The sequence below is a fragment of the Nilaparvata lugens genome, chromosome 2, assembly GCF_014356525.2.
Source record: "Nilaparvata lugens isolate BPH chromosome 2, ASM1435652v1, whole genome shotgun sequence".
Lineage (NCBI taxonomy): Eukaryota > Metazoa > Arthropoda > Insecta > Hemiptera > Delphacidae > Nilaparvata > Nilaparvata lugens.
The window spans coordinates 8,719,731-8,736,925 of NC_052505.1; the positions used below are offsets into that span (position 1 = coordinate 8,719,731).

At 32.3% G+C, this 17,195-nt stretch overlaps 1 protein-coding gene across 2 annotated transcripts in view; it reads left to right on the forward strand.

Annotated features, from left to right (window-relative positions):
• The first annotated feature begins 2,044 nt into the window (after positions 1-2,044).
• The window catches only part of LOC111058066, a 28,926-nt gene continuing 13,775 nt past the window's right edge, over positions 2,045-17,195 (forward strand). The window contains exons 1-2 of one of the 2 annotated variants that reach the window (XM_039420478.1): positions 2,045-2,160; positions 12,566-12,629. In XM_039420478.1, coding sequence (XP_039276412.1) covers positions 2,070-2,160; positions 12,566-12,629 — 155 coding nt within the window. In that variant the 5' untranslated portion in view covers positions 2,045-2,069. Of the gene's footprint in view, positions 2,161-12,186; positions 12,630-17,195 lie in introns of those variants that run through there. The other variant, XM_039420479.1, reaches the window with a different exon arrangement.

Sequence of the window (17,195 nt, forward strand, 5' to 3'; positions counted from 1 at the left end):
TTGAGATACTGGTTTCTATTATATCAATCTCTATAGTTGGCCAAACGAAAATGGGTCCCTCAAGGTCAAAGCTTGCTCTTGACACCACCACCCGTCTCTACCAACACTGTTGCCACTTTGTACTAAGGGTGGCTAGTAAGAGAGAAAGTGAATGTGTGTGTGAGAGAGGGTGTGATAGTAAAGTATTGTTATTGTGGGGAGTATTGTTTGTCTTCTCTGTCCAAATCCTGGATGAAGTGTGATGGGAATCAAATGAGAATTCATGCGAATTGAAAAATGCAGAGTAAAGTGGGCATTACAAGAATATTGACTAAAATAAATAATATTATATCACTCCACTTCTAATTGATTATTATAAGTCTTCAAGTAACCTTTTTGAAGTAATAGCTCAGTTTATAAATAGTTGCATTTATAAAGAAAAATCCAATCATCATTATAAAATTGGATTTCTTGATGTCATGACTCAAGAAAGAGTTATACATTATACATAACAATATTCTTTCCTTCATTTCATGATGTTGAAGAATATAGCGGATGATGGGAGGAGGTAATGGGGGATGTTATTGTTCTAGCTTCAGAGAATGACACAATAGAACTTTTGAACCTGACATGCTCAAAAGAATTTGTGACAGGTAGTGTCGGAAAAGAGGAAGAGGGATGGTATGAGAAGGAAAGAGCGATGTTCAGGGTGTAGAAATATAGTCAATGTATATAGACTGGTCGAGTGAGGAGTGGCAACATTGCAGTGGCCTTGAGAGACCCATTTTCGCTTGGTCAACTATAGTAAACTGCAAGCTTTAGAATGGGAGCATTTACTATTTTAAAACTAGTAGACACGAATATACAAAAACTTGAAGTATGAGGTCTCCCATATTTTGGCTTGTGTGGTATCGGCCAATGACAGTAGATCTCAACCTTCATTGGTTCACAGATGGCCAATCGTAGCGCTTCACCCACACTACAGTATATAGGTAGTCAGCAGCTCGCTTAAGCTTTCAGATTACTACAGATTTAAACGGTGTAACAATCGAAACTACTACCTTAAATTCGTTCGAATTTGAGCATGCCAATTATCAAATCATTATTACTTGAGCATGACAGAATTGTCTCTCTGTCTGTTTAATAAATCAGCGGCTTCTGTCATAATCAAGTCGTTTTAATTCATATTACTTTCATCCCCATGAATATTATAAAATGTCCCCTTCTTGAGAGCTTGAGCTACAAAGCTCTTACGATATGTTATAGTTGACCTTATTGTCTTTTCCACTCATCTATAAGCACAATTCAATATTCATCATATGAATATATTTTCGTTTTGAATCAAGACTACTACTCTTAATAATAAATGGTAAAAATAAAATATATATTCAAATATATTAATCATACAATTATTATTTATTGATACTGTACAATATAGATAGTTTATACAAAGATTATTGTCAATAAAGTGATTTATTGATATTTAGTACTTATATTTGAGTTGCGGACGAGTTTCAAGAAACCTAGTTCATTCTTGGAGCATTCAGCAACAATAATAATTATTTTCTCAACTACACAAAAAGTGCCAATAATAATGATTATTATAGATAGTAGAAATAGTTTCACTTGCTTCTTTGTTATTCATTATAATTGCTGATAATCACATTGAGGATTCAGTAAATAGTCTGATTAATGAAATAAAATTGAGAAGATTATGAAATCTTCTACCCTTCATGACATATTCAGTAGCTGTCTGCAAAGCTACCGTACAGTCTTATCTTTTAGCCAACCACTTGAGATTTAATAGTCTCTGGCGAGATTGGAGGACTAGAAAATTAACATTAGCGATACGCTGATCGCCAATTATGAGAAATCTTTTTCAGGTGTTATGCATTGATGTTGAATCGAGTTTGGATTGCATAATTTACTGTAGTCACTAGATTAGTGATAACCTGCTGTGGTAGAAAAAAACAACTGTAGAGATGCTGATACTGTCAGGAAGATTGCGGTAAAAAATGTGGTTAATAGCACGGACTCCAAATCCAAGGTGGGAGCAATCACTCGCTTCAATATCAACCAAACGTTTCGTAATGATAATTCTCATTCATTCCCAGTATTGGAAATTGATGTTACTTTGGGCATCTCAGAGTGTGGAGAAAAGATCGCGACATTGGAATCCTGGTATGTTCATAAACAACTAATGAAAACACCATAAACTTTATGGTGTTATTATAAATTATCTTGTTCTTCTTGTAGGATGATGAAAAGAAAGCTTTTTCATCGAATTATAACTTTTTATTTAACTTTTCAGTCATTAATTATGACTAATCTTTATAGTAATGACAAATTTTGCCGATCGAACTGAATAAAAAATTGATAAATCGTGCCACTCATCAAATCGACACTGATTTATACGTAGGCTATTCACCCATATTGACTCATTCATTTCTTGAACTAAAAGCGAATCTCATTATCAATTTGCTGTTGAATTATTATAATAGCTTTTGAAGAGATTGGTTTTCCCGGTATAACGTTTTTTGAATGAAAATTGGATGGAGTATCTAAAAAATTATCTTAATATTATTCAATTCACGTATCATTAAGAAAAAACAATACGTTTCATTGTTATACAAATACGCATTATTACTCATCACTCATCACTTCATCATAGAAAGCTTCAGAACTTCAAAAAACAGAGAACTTCTTCACCAGAGAAATAATTAAGATGATTTGAGCAAAAATTCTTTCCTTTCAAATTATTATTCCTTTCAGATATGTATTATCATGATTGATACGCTTTAAAATGAGAGTTGAAAATCGTAGTCTACTTGTAAAAAACAACTTAAATCGAATGTATTATAAATCACTACAAGAACTAAGAAAACAGGCAATACTAGTGTAGGACTGTAGGATCGAACCTGTTGTAACGATATAAGCTTTCAGAGGTGAGTCTATCTTAAAACTGGTAATTTGAACGAAATGAAGATATTCTGGTTGACTCGGCTATGAGAATGGGGTCATTATGAGGAGGATGGTCCACTTCAAGAGGATCGACCAACATCCCAGTCTGAGGAAGTAATAAATAATTGAGCGTTATGGTACAAGTATGGTAAGGATGATGATTTCCTTAACTGTGGATCAATCAGGAGTCTCCATGTCTTATTGGAGGAGTGATTGGCTTCGTCTCTCCTAATGCATGTCAGACTCAACTACCGCAGTTGAAAAGCTCATTAGAGCACTGATTGTAACTGTAAAATATTACTGAGGAAAAGCTGAATGCAAATCATGCAGCAAAGCGATATCATTATGACTTTTTCTGAAATACTACATCTATAATCATCAACATATCCTCATCAGTTTAACAGTTGTATGACTGGAATGTGATTCACTCTTCTGAACCCTCCCCCCTTCCCGCCATAAATCTACCACAGTCTTGAACGGTGCTTCTGGCTCAAGAAACTATAATATTTATTCAAAATGTATTTCTTCAACATTTGTAATGCGCATTGCAAGGGAAGATGGATTTCGGCCTTATTGTGTGCTGATCACCCTGTGATGCATTCATTGGGGATATTTTATGTGTTCATAATGTTTAAACCTTGATGCATTTGCTCAACACTACATTTCACATTATTTTGGGAACCTTGAGATTCGCTGTCGACACCTGACCTGGGATCAATTCAGTAGAAGATTAATCACAAATCACGATAATTCTTGGGCTGTTGACAAAAATTACATCCAAATTGAAAGTCTGCATTGATATCTAAGAGGTTAATTCTAGCAATGGAATTATTTTTTTTTTAAATTCAACATAGTTTTCTACTGTCTGATTGGTGTGAGCGATTTTCCAAGTGTCGGCCGCCATATTGGAAAATATCTTGAACAGATATCATGACCGGGAAATTAATTATTATCATCATCATCGTCTATCATTTACGGATTAGCCTGTTCCAGCTTTAATCCACCTCTTTCTTGGTCTCCCAAGCTTCTTTTTCCTACTGTCCAGTTTGAACAATAGTTTGTTAGATTATTTTAATAATGAAATATATAATTAGAAACTTCTTGTTCCATGATTGATGTAACAATAATCGCACATTGGGACGGATAGAATCAATCAACTATGCGACGGCTATGATTCTATATGAATGAACTCCGATAATATCCATGAATAACTCTTATAAAAACTCCAATATTAACTCCATTGATAACACTGTATCTCGTGTGATTTTAGCAAACAACTGAAGTACTTTGTTTGAGTGTAGGCCTACTGGCAAGCAAGCGGTCATTCGTTTCGAGCCCTACTCTGGTTAATATGAACTATCAAACTATGTGATTAGATATGGGATCACCGTGACCTCTGGGCCAAATACGTCAAGTCTAGCTCATGATTAACCGGATAAATGATTAAATTATCGCAATTGGTTGAATTATCTACCATCTGCGAGATGGCGAGATGCTTGTAAATAGGGTTTTCCATTCTTGGGTTTATACCTTGATGCATTTGATCAACACTACATTTGTCATTATTATGGAAACTTTGGGAGTCGCTGTCGAAACTCGATCGGAGATGAATTCAGTGGAAGATTAATCACAAATCACGATAATTCTTGGGCTGTTGACAAAAATTACATCCAAATTGAAAGTAAACAAAAATGATTCAATGAATCTAAACATCACTGACATGTTTAATAATAGAGGATGTGTGCACCTGAGTAATTTCTGTTTAATCAGTGTCTAATATTCAATTCAAGCCGAGCAAGCAGTTGAATCGATAAGCGCCCGCTCATGTGACCAAACTAGCAAAGTGAAATTTAATGCCAAAATGAAAGTTGTCGACAAGTGAACATTAGAGACAAATCAGAAGCCATCAAGGATTAAGTCAAGTCATGCTTTTGTTGGCTGAATGAAACAGAACTCTCACGATGCAGTCAGCTGGATTTAGAGTCTAGAGATGAGTTGGGACTTCTCAGCGTCCTTATCTTTCTGCAGCTCTATCGATTGAAAACATAATGTTTGATAAGAGTCGTGACATGAAAGCAATTCAAAGTAGGCCTAACGAATTCACACTGATTTGTGATTTTTTTTCCTGAGAGCCGGAATGAAAACTACTGTTTGTAGAATATGAAAACTCGAAACACGATATATAAATGGAGTTTCATCCAAGGTGAGCCACACAGAAATACTCGAATGCTTCTTTAGAATTGAGAAAAATTCTTTAGAATGGCGACCTTTGAGAACTGAATGCTATGATCTTCAAATTCATCTTCAGTGGTTCGGGACCCACCTGAAACTAAATGTTCATAGTCATGAGCTTCAAAACGTTTTCCCATTGATACAGAACTCTATTAAAATGAATGTCTATTTATTTCTCATCAGCACTCATCGCCCATGAAGAAGTAGAAAGATGGAATTTTACTCAGCAAAAAAATCACGACATCAATATTAAAATTGATCTTCAGTGGTTCGGGACCCACCTGAAACTAAATGTTCATAGTCATGAGGTTCAAAACCTTTTCCCATAGATTCAGAACTCCATTAAAATGAATGTCTATATACTCTCTAACTTATATACTCTCTTATTCTCTATAATTAGTAATAGTAAATATAATTAGTAAATAGTAATTATAACACGCAACAAGCAACTAATTAAAAGTTACTTATACCCCAACACATATCATTTATAGTAGGGTGTATTATTATTATTCATTGAATTATCTATGCCTTCAAGAATGCATAGAAGAATTTAATTCAATTTTGTATTAAATGTTATAGTATTCGTATTTGTATTGTAATTGTTTTTGATGAATGAACATTGATTTGATTTGATTTGATAATTGTCTATTGATTCGGATGTAATAAAAATTATATAGGCTACTCTTGTCTGAACGAACACGGGAACAAAATCCCGTTACAGTATTATGAAACTACTGCGTGGTACTTTGTGAGGATCTGATGAAATTTTGATTTGTATTGTGTTGGAGCGATTACAGGAGCATCACATTCTATTATTCAAATTTAGCTCGGGGATAAATTCGATTAAAGTTGAGATGAAATGAAGCGTGTCATCCGATTGGACGGCTGACTTGCCTGAGATATACGATCAGCCCTACAACTTGAGCCTTCAGCAAGCCTCGTAGCATTTTATCTCGCCCATCTTTCGAGTGGAGTGGAACGAAGAGCATGAAGTCTCTCCCGTGAGCGGTTGTCTTCTCTATCAGCTTAAATCGACTACTCTCGCATTCTAAACGCAAGACTTACACTTACTTTAACCGAGACCTACAAGCTACAAGCCAAACAGGCAATAATAATAAAAATGATGTAATAGCTACTGAAGTTGCTCTTGATCGTATACGCATGAAAAATTATTACTTCAAAATCACAGTAGTCTGATCATATTCCACAATAAATTTAATATGAGAGAAGCATTTGAGATTATCTCTTTATGAAGAGTGATAAAGATTCACTCATCTCCAGAGCTGAAAATCTACTCAACCGAAAACATAAAATTTCCGTAGGCACATTCAGTTAGATCTCTGATCTAGACAAACGCTGAAAACGAAGTTTCTTCTTCGAAGGAGAAGGAACTTTCTTTCTTCTTTCCAACAATTATAATTATTCTTTCTACATTATAATGGCAGTGTTTGATTAGCAATATTGCTATCCTTGTCTATCATTCAACAAAGCGGATTGTGCCATTTATTTCTTGCTTTGCTCTATTGCCGGATCGTCTTTTAACAATATAGAATTAATAATTAATTAACAAAATATTTCATCTTAATTATGAAAATTCATTATTGAAAAATATAATTTCTTGCTTAATAGAATATAATCTTTCTTCTTTCTTTCTTTCTTGTTTCTTCTTCCTTCCTTCTTTTTTCTAATAATGATCTTAAAATACGGTACTCTCAAAACAGAAGTTTATCATTTTTTCTGGAATGACTAGGGCGAAAATGTTCAAGCTCCTCAAGAAGTCCAGAGATTTAAGAGAAAAAAGAATTGACTTCTCTTATCACGTTACGGTGGTAGCGGGAGAAACAGCTACCAAATAAAAATGTAATTTTGACAATGGCGAAATCTATAATTCTTCACTTGAGATGGACTGTCAATTAGAATTCTCTGCGTGATCGGTCAGTAGGCTGCGTCCATGTAATTCATAGATCCCGGAAGATACATAATATATGAAGTAGAAGCCTAATGATAAAATTGACGCCAATCATTCATAATGAATGACGAACTACCAGAATTATTATCAATGTAATATAGAGGCTCCATCATCCAATCATCAATAGGGTAATCTAAGGTTTTGAGGAAGCACTATCATCGAGGATGCGCATATACCTAAACGTGACTGTGAAGACAGCAGAATCACTTCGTTTGAACTTCTAAACAGAAATCGTGTTCTGCAACATCATTGACACAGAATTTTTTCCAGCAAAACATTCAAACTCGCTTGCAGAGCTCAAAGCATTCAATGATTTTCCTTATGAATATCTTCAAAACTTCAATGTTGTAGCGTGAAGTTGAATGGAAAGGCATTGACCCAAATAAGTCAAGCAAATCGCGCGCTTTTTCGCATACTCCAAATTCGTCTCGTGAAAAGACATGTGTCGTGACTTGGATACAGTTCACTATTATGTAATAAGAGCGTGGAAATCGTTTTATTTGCACTACATGAGAGAGCAAACAAACGAAACGTATTGTTTTCGCGGTGCCTACAGCACTTGGACGAGTTGTTTAGGTGAGAACAAATACACACTGACAACTCATAGCACGGTGTATATGCTGCAGGTCTGTTTTATGTTCACATCATAAAGCATAAATCATACAGATCACTTGAGGGATAAACAAACTGGCTGGAATTACTCGTTGTATCTCCGAAGCATAATTCGGGCCAAACTCAAACTGAAATTTATGACAGAAGAACTTCTGTTGGACACGCAAGCTTCTTACGAATCCAAAACAGTGAGTGCAAAATTTATTTGTTGCCTAATAATCATACATTGTAATTTCATACTTTGTCTCTCGGTGGCAATGCAACAAGTAGGTACGAGTATGTCTACCCATGCCTAGCCCAGGTGAATGTCCAATTGAATGAAACAATATTTGGATTAGAAGGATCATTGGATTGGGATTAAATTATTGGGTGAACAAAATATTCCACTTCAAAATGTATTGGCCAAACACACTTGGATTCTGTTGCAGTTTATTTTCAGATTATGTTGCAGGTAGAGAAATTATTTTCAAAAATAAAGTAGATTAAATATACATAGTTTTGAGACAATGCGGCTTTATTCATCGCTTGTGCTTTGTTGATTTTATAATTCTTCATCTTCATCTTCGAATTGCAGTCTGGGAATTCAGAAGAGTATTATCCAGGGACCATTGGCTATTCGAAGGCAAGAATCAATTTGTTAACAAGAACCACCACTACAAGAGAGAAATTATTCAAGATGCTATTAAACAAACAATTATTCGAAAGCAATTTGACCGCCGAAATACAAAAAATGTCTATTATCTTACTTGGTATTCTATGATTAGCTTATATGATATCAATCAATATATTTTCTAATAAACATTTTTAGGTACTTATATATTTATTGGTATGATCTTGGCCACTTTTTGATCTTGTTGAAAAACTAAATCATCCCAACAGTACTCTGGCATTTAAAATGCAAAGCCAGTTATTTCTCATAATTTGGTAGCGAAAATGATTTAGTTTTCTCTCTATTCATTTTTCTAGTCGAGTGGAATACAAGAATAGTTGATAATGGTAATGGTAGTTAAGTCACGGAGATGTGGATGTGTGCAGTTCTGACTCTAGCCAAGTGAATAAGGAATGTGTTAGGAATTTCATTCACGTCCAAAGCTAAGCCCACTGAGACAAGCTTTCACCTTGATCGGCCTCCTTCGATCCACTGTAAGCTCATTACAATATCCAATACATATACACAAGCTTCTAGAGCAATCTAGAAGGCAATGTAGAAGACATCAGGCAATAGGAAAAATATAAAAATCTAAACTTTTTAAGAAAGATAAACTTTTTGATAAAGATATATTGTATTTTTTTAATAAAGTTTTTTCAATAATTGATAGCGTAAATAATCTTCTGTGTTCATTTACCTACTTTTAGAACTATATATTGACTACTCCCACGTTTTATAATTGGAAGATGATGCAACCGATTAAACTGCCCAGTATAGAGCACATGTGATTTCTGTTGTGCTAGTGCTCTAATGTTCTAAAAAGCCATTATTGCTAGACCTTCAATACAAAATTACTTCACTGCCTGTGGAATTTACTACTTATATTCTACTCCAAATTAGAGCACAGAATAATCACTAAAACATTAAACTTTTTCTTTATGTTTTCAATTGAACTGTTTTAATGTTTAGCGTCTAGCTCAATTGGAAGTTTGATTACAATTAGCCAGAAATAACAGTTTTCTTTCCACTTGGTAGCTATTTTTTTATCTGGAGATGTTTATGAGTTTTTCAAGTACCGTACCCAGGCCTACCTTCAGGCCTACCCTATTAAAATAGAAAAAAATACTTGTATCCTCTTTGCAGTCATATATGGGTTTCCATAGAAATAATGGAGGATTTCGCACAATTTGGCAACATGGATATTTTTTCCAATTCTCAACTTATTTCATTCAGAGTAGGTTATAAGTAGTTTTTATTGTTCTGTTGATTTTTGTTCGCTCCTGAAATACTGCGAATATTGGAGCCTACTCAAACATGTTTCAAATGCACAAACAAGGATATATTTATTGCCTATGTGAAAACTGAACTTCGTATGCTAAAGATCCAAAATTTTCCATACAGGAAACTGTATGAATTCCGTATGATTTTCCATGGATTTTATTTTTTTAAATATTTACTCATTCATTGTACAAAACACTATAATCATAACATAGTTATGACATTGGAGGAAAAACTAGCTGAGCCTGTACTATTTCTCTCCAAACATTTTGAAAGAAAGTTTATGTTCTCCAAAGGTTAAGTTTATGAAATCACACAATCCTTCGTCACCAGGAATGGCTTGATACTTTAAATGAATCATATATTACAAATAATGTCTAAAACCACTCAAATTACCATTAATTTAACATTTTTACACGAAAATTTTACAAAATTTAGAGTCAGAAAAACATAACTCACTAATTCATGGATTCATGGATCATCATCATCATCATCATCATCATCATTGAGCATTCATGGAAAGGATCATTCTCAGCAACTAATATGAGATCATCATTTAAAAAATGGATTCAAACATGCAATTGTACAAAATAAATTGATTCAATGCTATAATAAATGCTATAATAAATAACTACTATTGGAAAAGTTTAGATTAAATCTAAATTCAATTTTCCTTTCGATGGAGAGAAATATGTGAAAATTTACATTGCTGTTACTTCAGGCATCAGGCAACGTAACGCGCAATTGAACTCATCTATTGCTCAAATAGGATAAGCCTTTCTTCCAGGAACTTTCTTCAATTTGTGCTTGCCGTACCTTGCTTGCACTTACATCACATCATAAAAGGTGTGCATTGTTTAGAAAAATCGAATACGGCGTGGAGAAAGTGATTTCAGCATTAATGAGGATCCTCCTCTTGGTTGGTGTCTTCTCAATCACAAGTGCCGGCACCGACTCTCACTTAAGCCCCTGAATCACTCCTAGCAGGAAGCCAAAACAATCTAAGCCAATAACAATCGAAAGCCAACATCAATTGAACCTCATTTCAATGATATATGAATCCTCAACAGTTTTGTTTTGATCAACGCATTCATCAGCAAATGGAAAGTTAACACATTATTAATTTATGTGAGTGGCGTACAGCTCCTGTCCATGTGTACATTCGCAATTATTTTATCGACATGGACTTTCATTCACTCACAAACAAGAAGTATCAATCAATCAAACCAAATATCTATTATTCTATTATTTTACAAAGGCGACTTCCTAGAAGTATTTTAAGCCAAGGTGATGATGATGGGATGAATGATAATACAATGAAGGTGGAGTTATGAATGAATAAAAATTATAGGTTATTATTATAATTATCAAATTGGATTGTCTCTCAGGTTATTGAAAAGTTGAATGGTTTATTCATTTATTTATATTAACATTTATAGTTGAGAATGATATTGCATGTATCAATGTATAAAATATTTTACTTTAAGGTACCTAATGAAGCTCATTCCTATTTCTCTTTAAAAATTTGTTGAATACATATTGATATCATGGAACTTGTCCTTAATTTGAATTATTTATTTATGCATTGATACATACAATATAATTCTCAACTATGAATGATTGGCGAAGGAACAACAGGCTTGAAGCCCAAAACTGTTTCTTTCCCAAATTTAGAATCGAGAAACATCAATGGTATTGTTATAATTCCACTCTATTAATCTCAAAACGGAACTGCCAGTCCTATAAGTAGAAAAATGATGATAAAGTGGAATCGACAATACAAGAAGCGTTTCTTAATAATTAAATAAATTCAAGGCCCACAATACCAAAATCAGTCAAACAAATTGGATGAAATTCAATATTTAAACCAGATTATTTCAGTTACAAATTCAGCTCCAACTTTCGACAACGTTTAATCAGAGGAAGTATTTGAATTATAAACATATTAAGAATTTCTGTGTTTCTTATAATTTTAGAAACAGTTTTTCTGTTATGGTATATTCTTCACTTAATAGTATTCATCATTCGAGCAGTTTTTTATTATTTTCTCCATCTATTCTTCTTTCACATTACAATATAATTTCTATTATAGGGATTTGAAAAATCTCAATTGAAAAGCAACTGTATCTATATTCACTACAAAATATTCTTCCAAAATATCAATGTATCGTCTTATCCCTAGTATATTAGCAATTGGTTGATAGTATTTGCTTTAATCAATTTGAACGGAAGTTCTATGAGTATCATAATGCAAGATATTCTAATAGAATTCTCTTCTTTCTAGACGTACAAGCTCCATTTAAACTGATTCTGTATTGCAATTACTCATAACTATAATTTTCATAAAACAAGCTCCCAGGAGAAAGAGGGTGCCGAGATGGAAAAGACATCCTGTTGAGAGTTGGAAGTTGGGGTCACGATCCAGACCTTTTCTTTGAAGCAGCAGAGTTATATCCCTGCCTGGCTGGGATATACTATGCTAAGTATAGCTGGAAATTCCGGACACTTACATTCTTCTATCAAGTATATCTTACTGTAGAGTTTAGAGAATGAATGTTTCCAGGTAGCTTTGACAGTCATGCTACCATTGAACTTATAGTGGACTATACTAAAGATACTATAATGGTATTTTTATCCGCTATGGAAGCTGGAGGGGGAGTGAGTGCTGGAATTCCCAAACACACTGGCTGGTTTTTTTATCGATACAAGACAGCTCCTTAAAAGCATGCTGATTGTTTTGATCAAACTCAGTCTATTTGTGCAGTTCGTTAGCTAAAAGTGACTTAGTTACTGGTTATATTAGTGCAGCTACCGCACCTGGAACAGTGACTAAAAATCAGTGTTTTCTTGAGTTTTTGTGGAAATTAACAACAAAATGGCTCTAGTTTTCAGTGAAAGAAGCTGCGATATTTCAGATCGTCAACGGTCGGAAGCTGACTTGGTGGAAGGGTAAGGTTTTCCACTTTTTCTTGACATGAGTTGATTCTACTCAATGAAATTGGAAAAAGTTCAAAATTGATTTGCTCTATTCAATAACCTGCTACTAAGTCATAGGTCCATGACTTCCACTTTTTTCTTTCAATTGATGTGATAATGGAAAGGCAAACAAATAGTTGAAACTTTCAAAATGACAATGAACATATTTATTTATTCAACTCATATGGTGAATGGAATACTGACAAGTGACATTCAAAAGTATTAGATAAAATTGAAGGCGAATTGATAAAGCTAATATTATTTTTGAATTTGAGTTTTCTTCAAGAGGCAAAAGTGGAATTAGATAGGTACTTTGACTTAACACGACTGTATTAGATAAATAAGTATTCTTAAAAACATACATTCAGTAGGCTACCTAAAATCATTATTGGTGATCACGCTGAGAAATAAGACTACTTTTCAGCATTTTCTATAATATTTCTAGGAAAAGGAACAGGTGTAAAAGGATTGATTAAAACTATACAGTAACTTTAAAAATGTTTTAATTCCTTTATATATTACTACCTTTCCTTTTATATATCCTTTCATATTTTCCTTTTATACCGTATATTTAGTAAGTTTTATTATATATATATATATTATATATATATATATTATATATATATATATATATATAAAACACTTATTGAAATGGGCTGCTTTTAAATTAATAAAACAAATATAACTTGTAGCACCCTTGTTTATTATAAAAACTTAAAATATTTGAACACGACTAGTTTCGGTTTTTAAAAACCATCCTCAGGTTCTAAAATAAATAAATAAATAAAATTCAATAACTGTTATAAAACTGACATATGATTAAATTCATATGACTAATTATCTATGGTAAAAGTTATTAAATTTATCTTTTAAAATTTAATTTTATTTATTCATTTTTAATTTTATCAAAAATAGGATTATTTAAGTCAAATTGGATTATATTTATTAAATTATTCCTATTCAATTTTGCAGTTTTATAGATATAAAACTCTTCTTTTACATTCAATTTATTACTTTCACTACCAATGCTTAATATTTTCATATTAGAATTTATATTGATATAATTGTGATTATTCTCAATTAAATGTTCAGCAAACGCTAATTTTTGAGTAGTATTTTTTGAATTTAAAGCCTGAATATGTTCATTGAATCTTTTTTGAAAACATCTACGTGTTTGACCAATGTAAAATTTTTCACAATTACTACATTCCAGTTTATAAACGCCTGATTTTTTAAATTGTTCTTGTTGTATTTTTTTATTAGAAATCTTCTTTATTAAATTAAAAACATTATTTGTTGTTTTATATCCTAAAAAATCAGGCGTTTATAAACTGGAATGTAGTAATTGTGAAAAATTTTACATTGGTCAAACACGTAGATGTTTTCAAAAAAGGTTCAATGAACATATTCAGGCTTTAAATCATATCAGGCTTCATTGAACCTTTTTTGAAAACATCTACGTGTTTGACCAATGTAAAATTTTTCACAATTACTACATTCCAGTTATAAACGCCTGATTTTTTAAATTGTTCTTGTTGTATTTTTTTATTAGAAATCTTCTTTATTAAATTAAAAACATTATTTGTTGTTTTATATCCTAAAAAATCAGGCGTTTATAAACTGGAATGTAGTAATTGTGAAAAATTTTACATTGGTCAAACACGTAGATGTTTTCAAAAAAGGTTCAATGAACATATTCAGGCTTTAAATTCAAAAAATACTACTCAAAATCAGCGTTTGCTGAACATTTAATTGAGAATAATCACAATTATATCAATATAAATTCTAATATGAAAATATTAAGCATTGGTAGTGAAAGTAATAAATTGAATGTAAAAGAAGAGTTTTATATCTATAAAACTGCAAAATTGAATAGGAATAATTTAATAAATATAATCCAATTTGACTTAAATAATCCTATTTTGATAAAATTAAAAATGAATAAATAAAATTAAATTTTAAAAGATAAATTTAATAACTTTTACCATAGATAATTAGTCATATGAATTTAATCATATGTCAGTTTTATAACAGTTATTGAATTTTATTTATTTATTTATTTTAGAACCTGAGGATGGTTTTTAAAAACCGAAACTAGTCGTGTTCAAATATTTTAAGTTTTTATAATAAACAAGGGTGCTACAAGTTATATTTGTTTTATATATATATATATATATATATATAATATATATATATATATATATATATATATATATTGAACTCCATTCCAGAATTAATACAAATAAGACTAATAATCAGAACTACACTATAAGCATGAAAACAATTCAATTCCCATACAAAGCGGCTATTTCCATGTATCCATCAGATGCGATTTTATGCATATCTATATCAAGTCACTTTTTAAAGATTTTTCTAAATAATTTATAACAGGGAGTGCTAAAAATCTACTACTTCAACAAAATTGCAAACAGATAGTGGTATCTATTGGAGTGTAAAGGAATGAGTTTTAGTTAGGTACCGTAAGTCTACTCGAATAAAACATTTTTTCAGAATGCACGCTATTTTAGAGAAATGTCGCCGAAAAAATGATAAATTTTTTACAGACAGCCAGGAGGTTAACAATGTTACCGATGCATGAATACAAATATAGGTGATACAGTACGGTACCAGTAGGCTATTTCAATTTCATTAATGTATACGGTATGCTAAGTCCTTACACTCGTCCATTATGGAGTTTGTAATGGGATTATAAAAGCTATACCAATCAACCTACATCCCACACATTTCAACTCACATCAAATTACTCGGAACGAGGTACGGTTCAAAGCAGAAAAATGTTTGGAACAAGCTAATATTCAAAGTGGTACTGTGATATCATGCAACAGTTACTGTCAATCAATAAATTCCAGTTGAGGAATTTCTTGGACCAGCCCTTATTCGCGTTCCTGGAAGCACGGAAACCTCCAAGGGGAGTCTTGTTGAATTTATTTCACCAGAATGTAGGGTATATTGATCCTGTCGTAATTTCCTAGCAGCGCCTGGGAAGATCTATCGTGAGGAATGCTTTTAAGTTGTAAGAATATTACCTACCCACTCAGTATGTCAAGTAGTAGACTAACGTACCTCACTCCAACTTCCAGTTGGGTTTATAACTTCCAAAATATGTAATGAGGCATATACAAAACTAATCAAGGTTCTTGAGAGCTACCTTAATAGAATTTATGTACGTGTTCATAATAATAAGTACACAACTGATTTTCCAATGCTCAATTTGTTCACATGTTATTGACGATAATGAATACTAAATACACATAACAAAAACACACAAAGGAAACAAATTCATGAATAAAATTACCAGTGACTGAGTTACCAGTAGACTTGAGTCAAGAGCTAACATGAAATTTAAAAAAAGAGACAAAATAATGGAAAATACAAGATCAATGCTGTATCAAACGAACTGAATTAAAGTGAATATGAAGTTGAACATTTAAAGTGTATTCCAATTCAAATTATTCAGAACTTCTTCACAATTGTATATCATGACACAATATAATTTGAATTTTTCTCATTTTATATTAATCATCAACACAGATAAAAATAAATTACAGTGCATCTGATTGTTCATGAACATGAATAAAAAAGGTATATGCATTAAAATCTATAAAATATTATAGAATTCTGTGTCAATCATATCTTCTTCAAAAATGTAAATCAAAAACATGAATCAATCAGGGCAAATTCAACCAAGCATTTATTCCTACTGGAGTTCAAGGAAAATTTAAATAAGCAGTCGTCATGTTAATGAGAAAATTTTTAATTATAATAATGAATTGAGATTTACTTTTATGTAGATAAATAAATATTTTTTCCATAAGTCATTTGAAATGAAAATATCCATTTCCAATAATGACGAAATACTTCCAACCGCATACACGACTTGTATTCAATTCAATAATTTTGCTAATAATTGAAAATTTGCAATTGTTTAATTATTTTGAAAGCATAACCCATTATTATTATTTCATTGGACACTCCCAGTAGATTCAGAAAATATTTGAAGGGTTGTGAAGTTGTGCTCCTGGGGGGGTTATCTCTTATGATAGAGTCCCACGTTATGAAGCTATTGTGAGAAGTTGTAGATTGCAATTCCTTCACAGATAATACGATGTTTCTGGTATTTATAAGAGCAGTCTCTGAATTCCCTCTTTTGCGAATAAATTCACAAAAAATTAAGGCCTTCCGGCTCGCAAAATTACTGGGTTCAAACCTCAGCTCTAGCTCAGTGGTAGAAACATGAATTTTATAAGTACAAATAATCACCATAAGGTTCAAGGACCAGGTATTGATAATTCTTACCGCTGCTTCTATGAAGTTTTTGAAGAATACCAGTAAGGAAATTAAAAGAATATTTGATGACTGATTATCAGTAACCATGTACCACTAGAGAATAATCAGGACCAACTATAGTTGTTTCTAGTTGATTCTTAAAACGCTCGTCGTGAGTACAAGTATTCACCAATATACCCTTTCAAAATTCCTTAGAACTTACAACGCCAGTTCTTGAAGCTCTCTGGATCC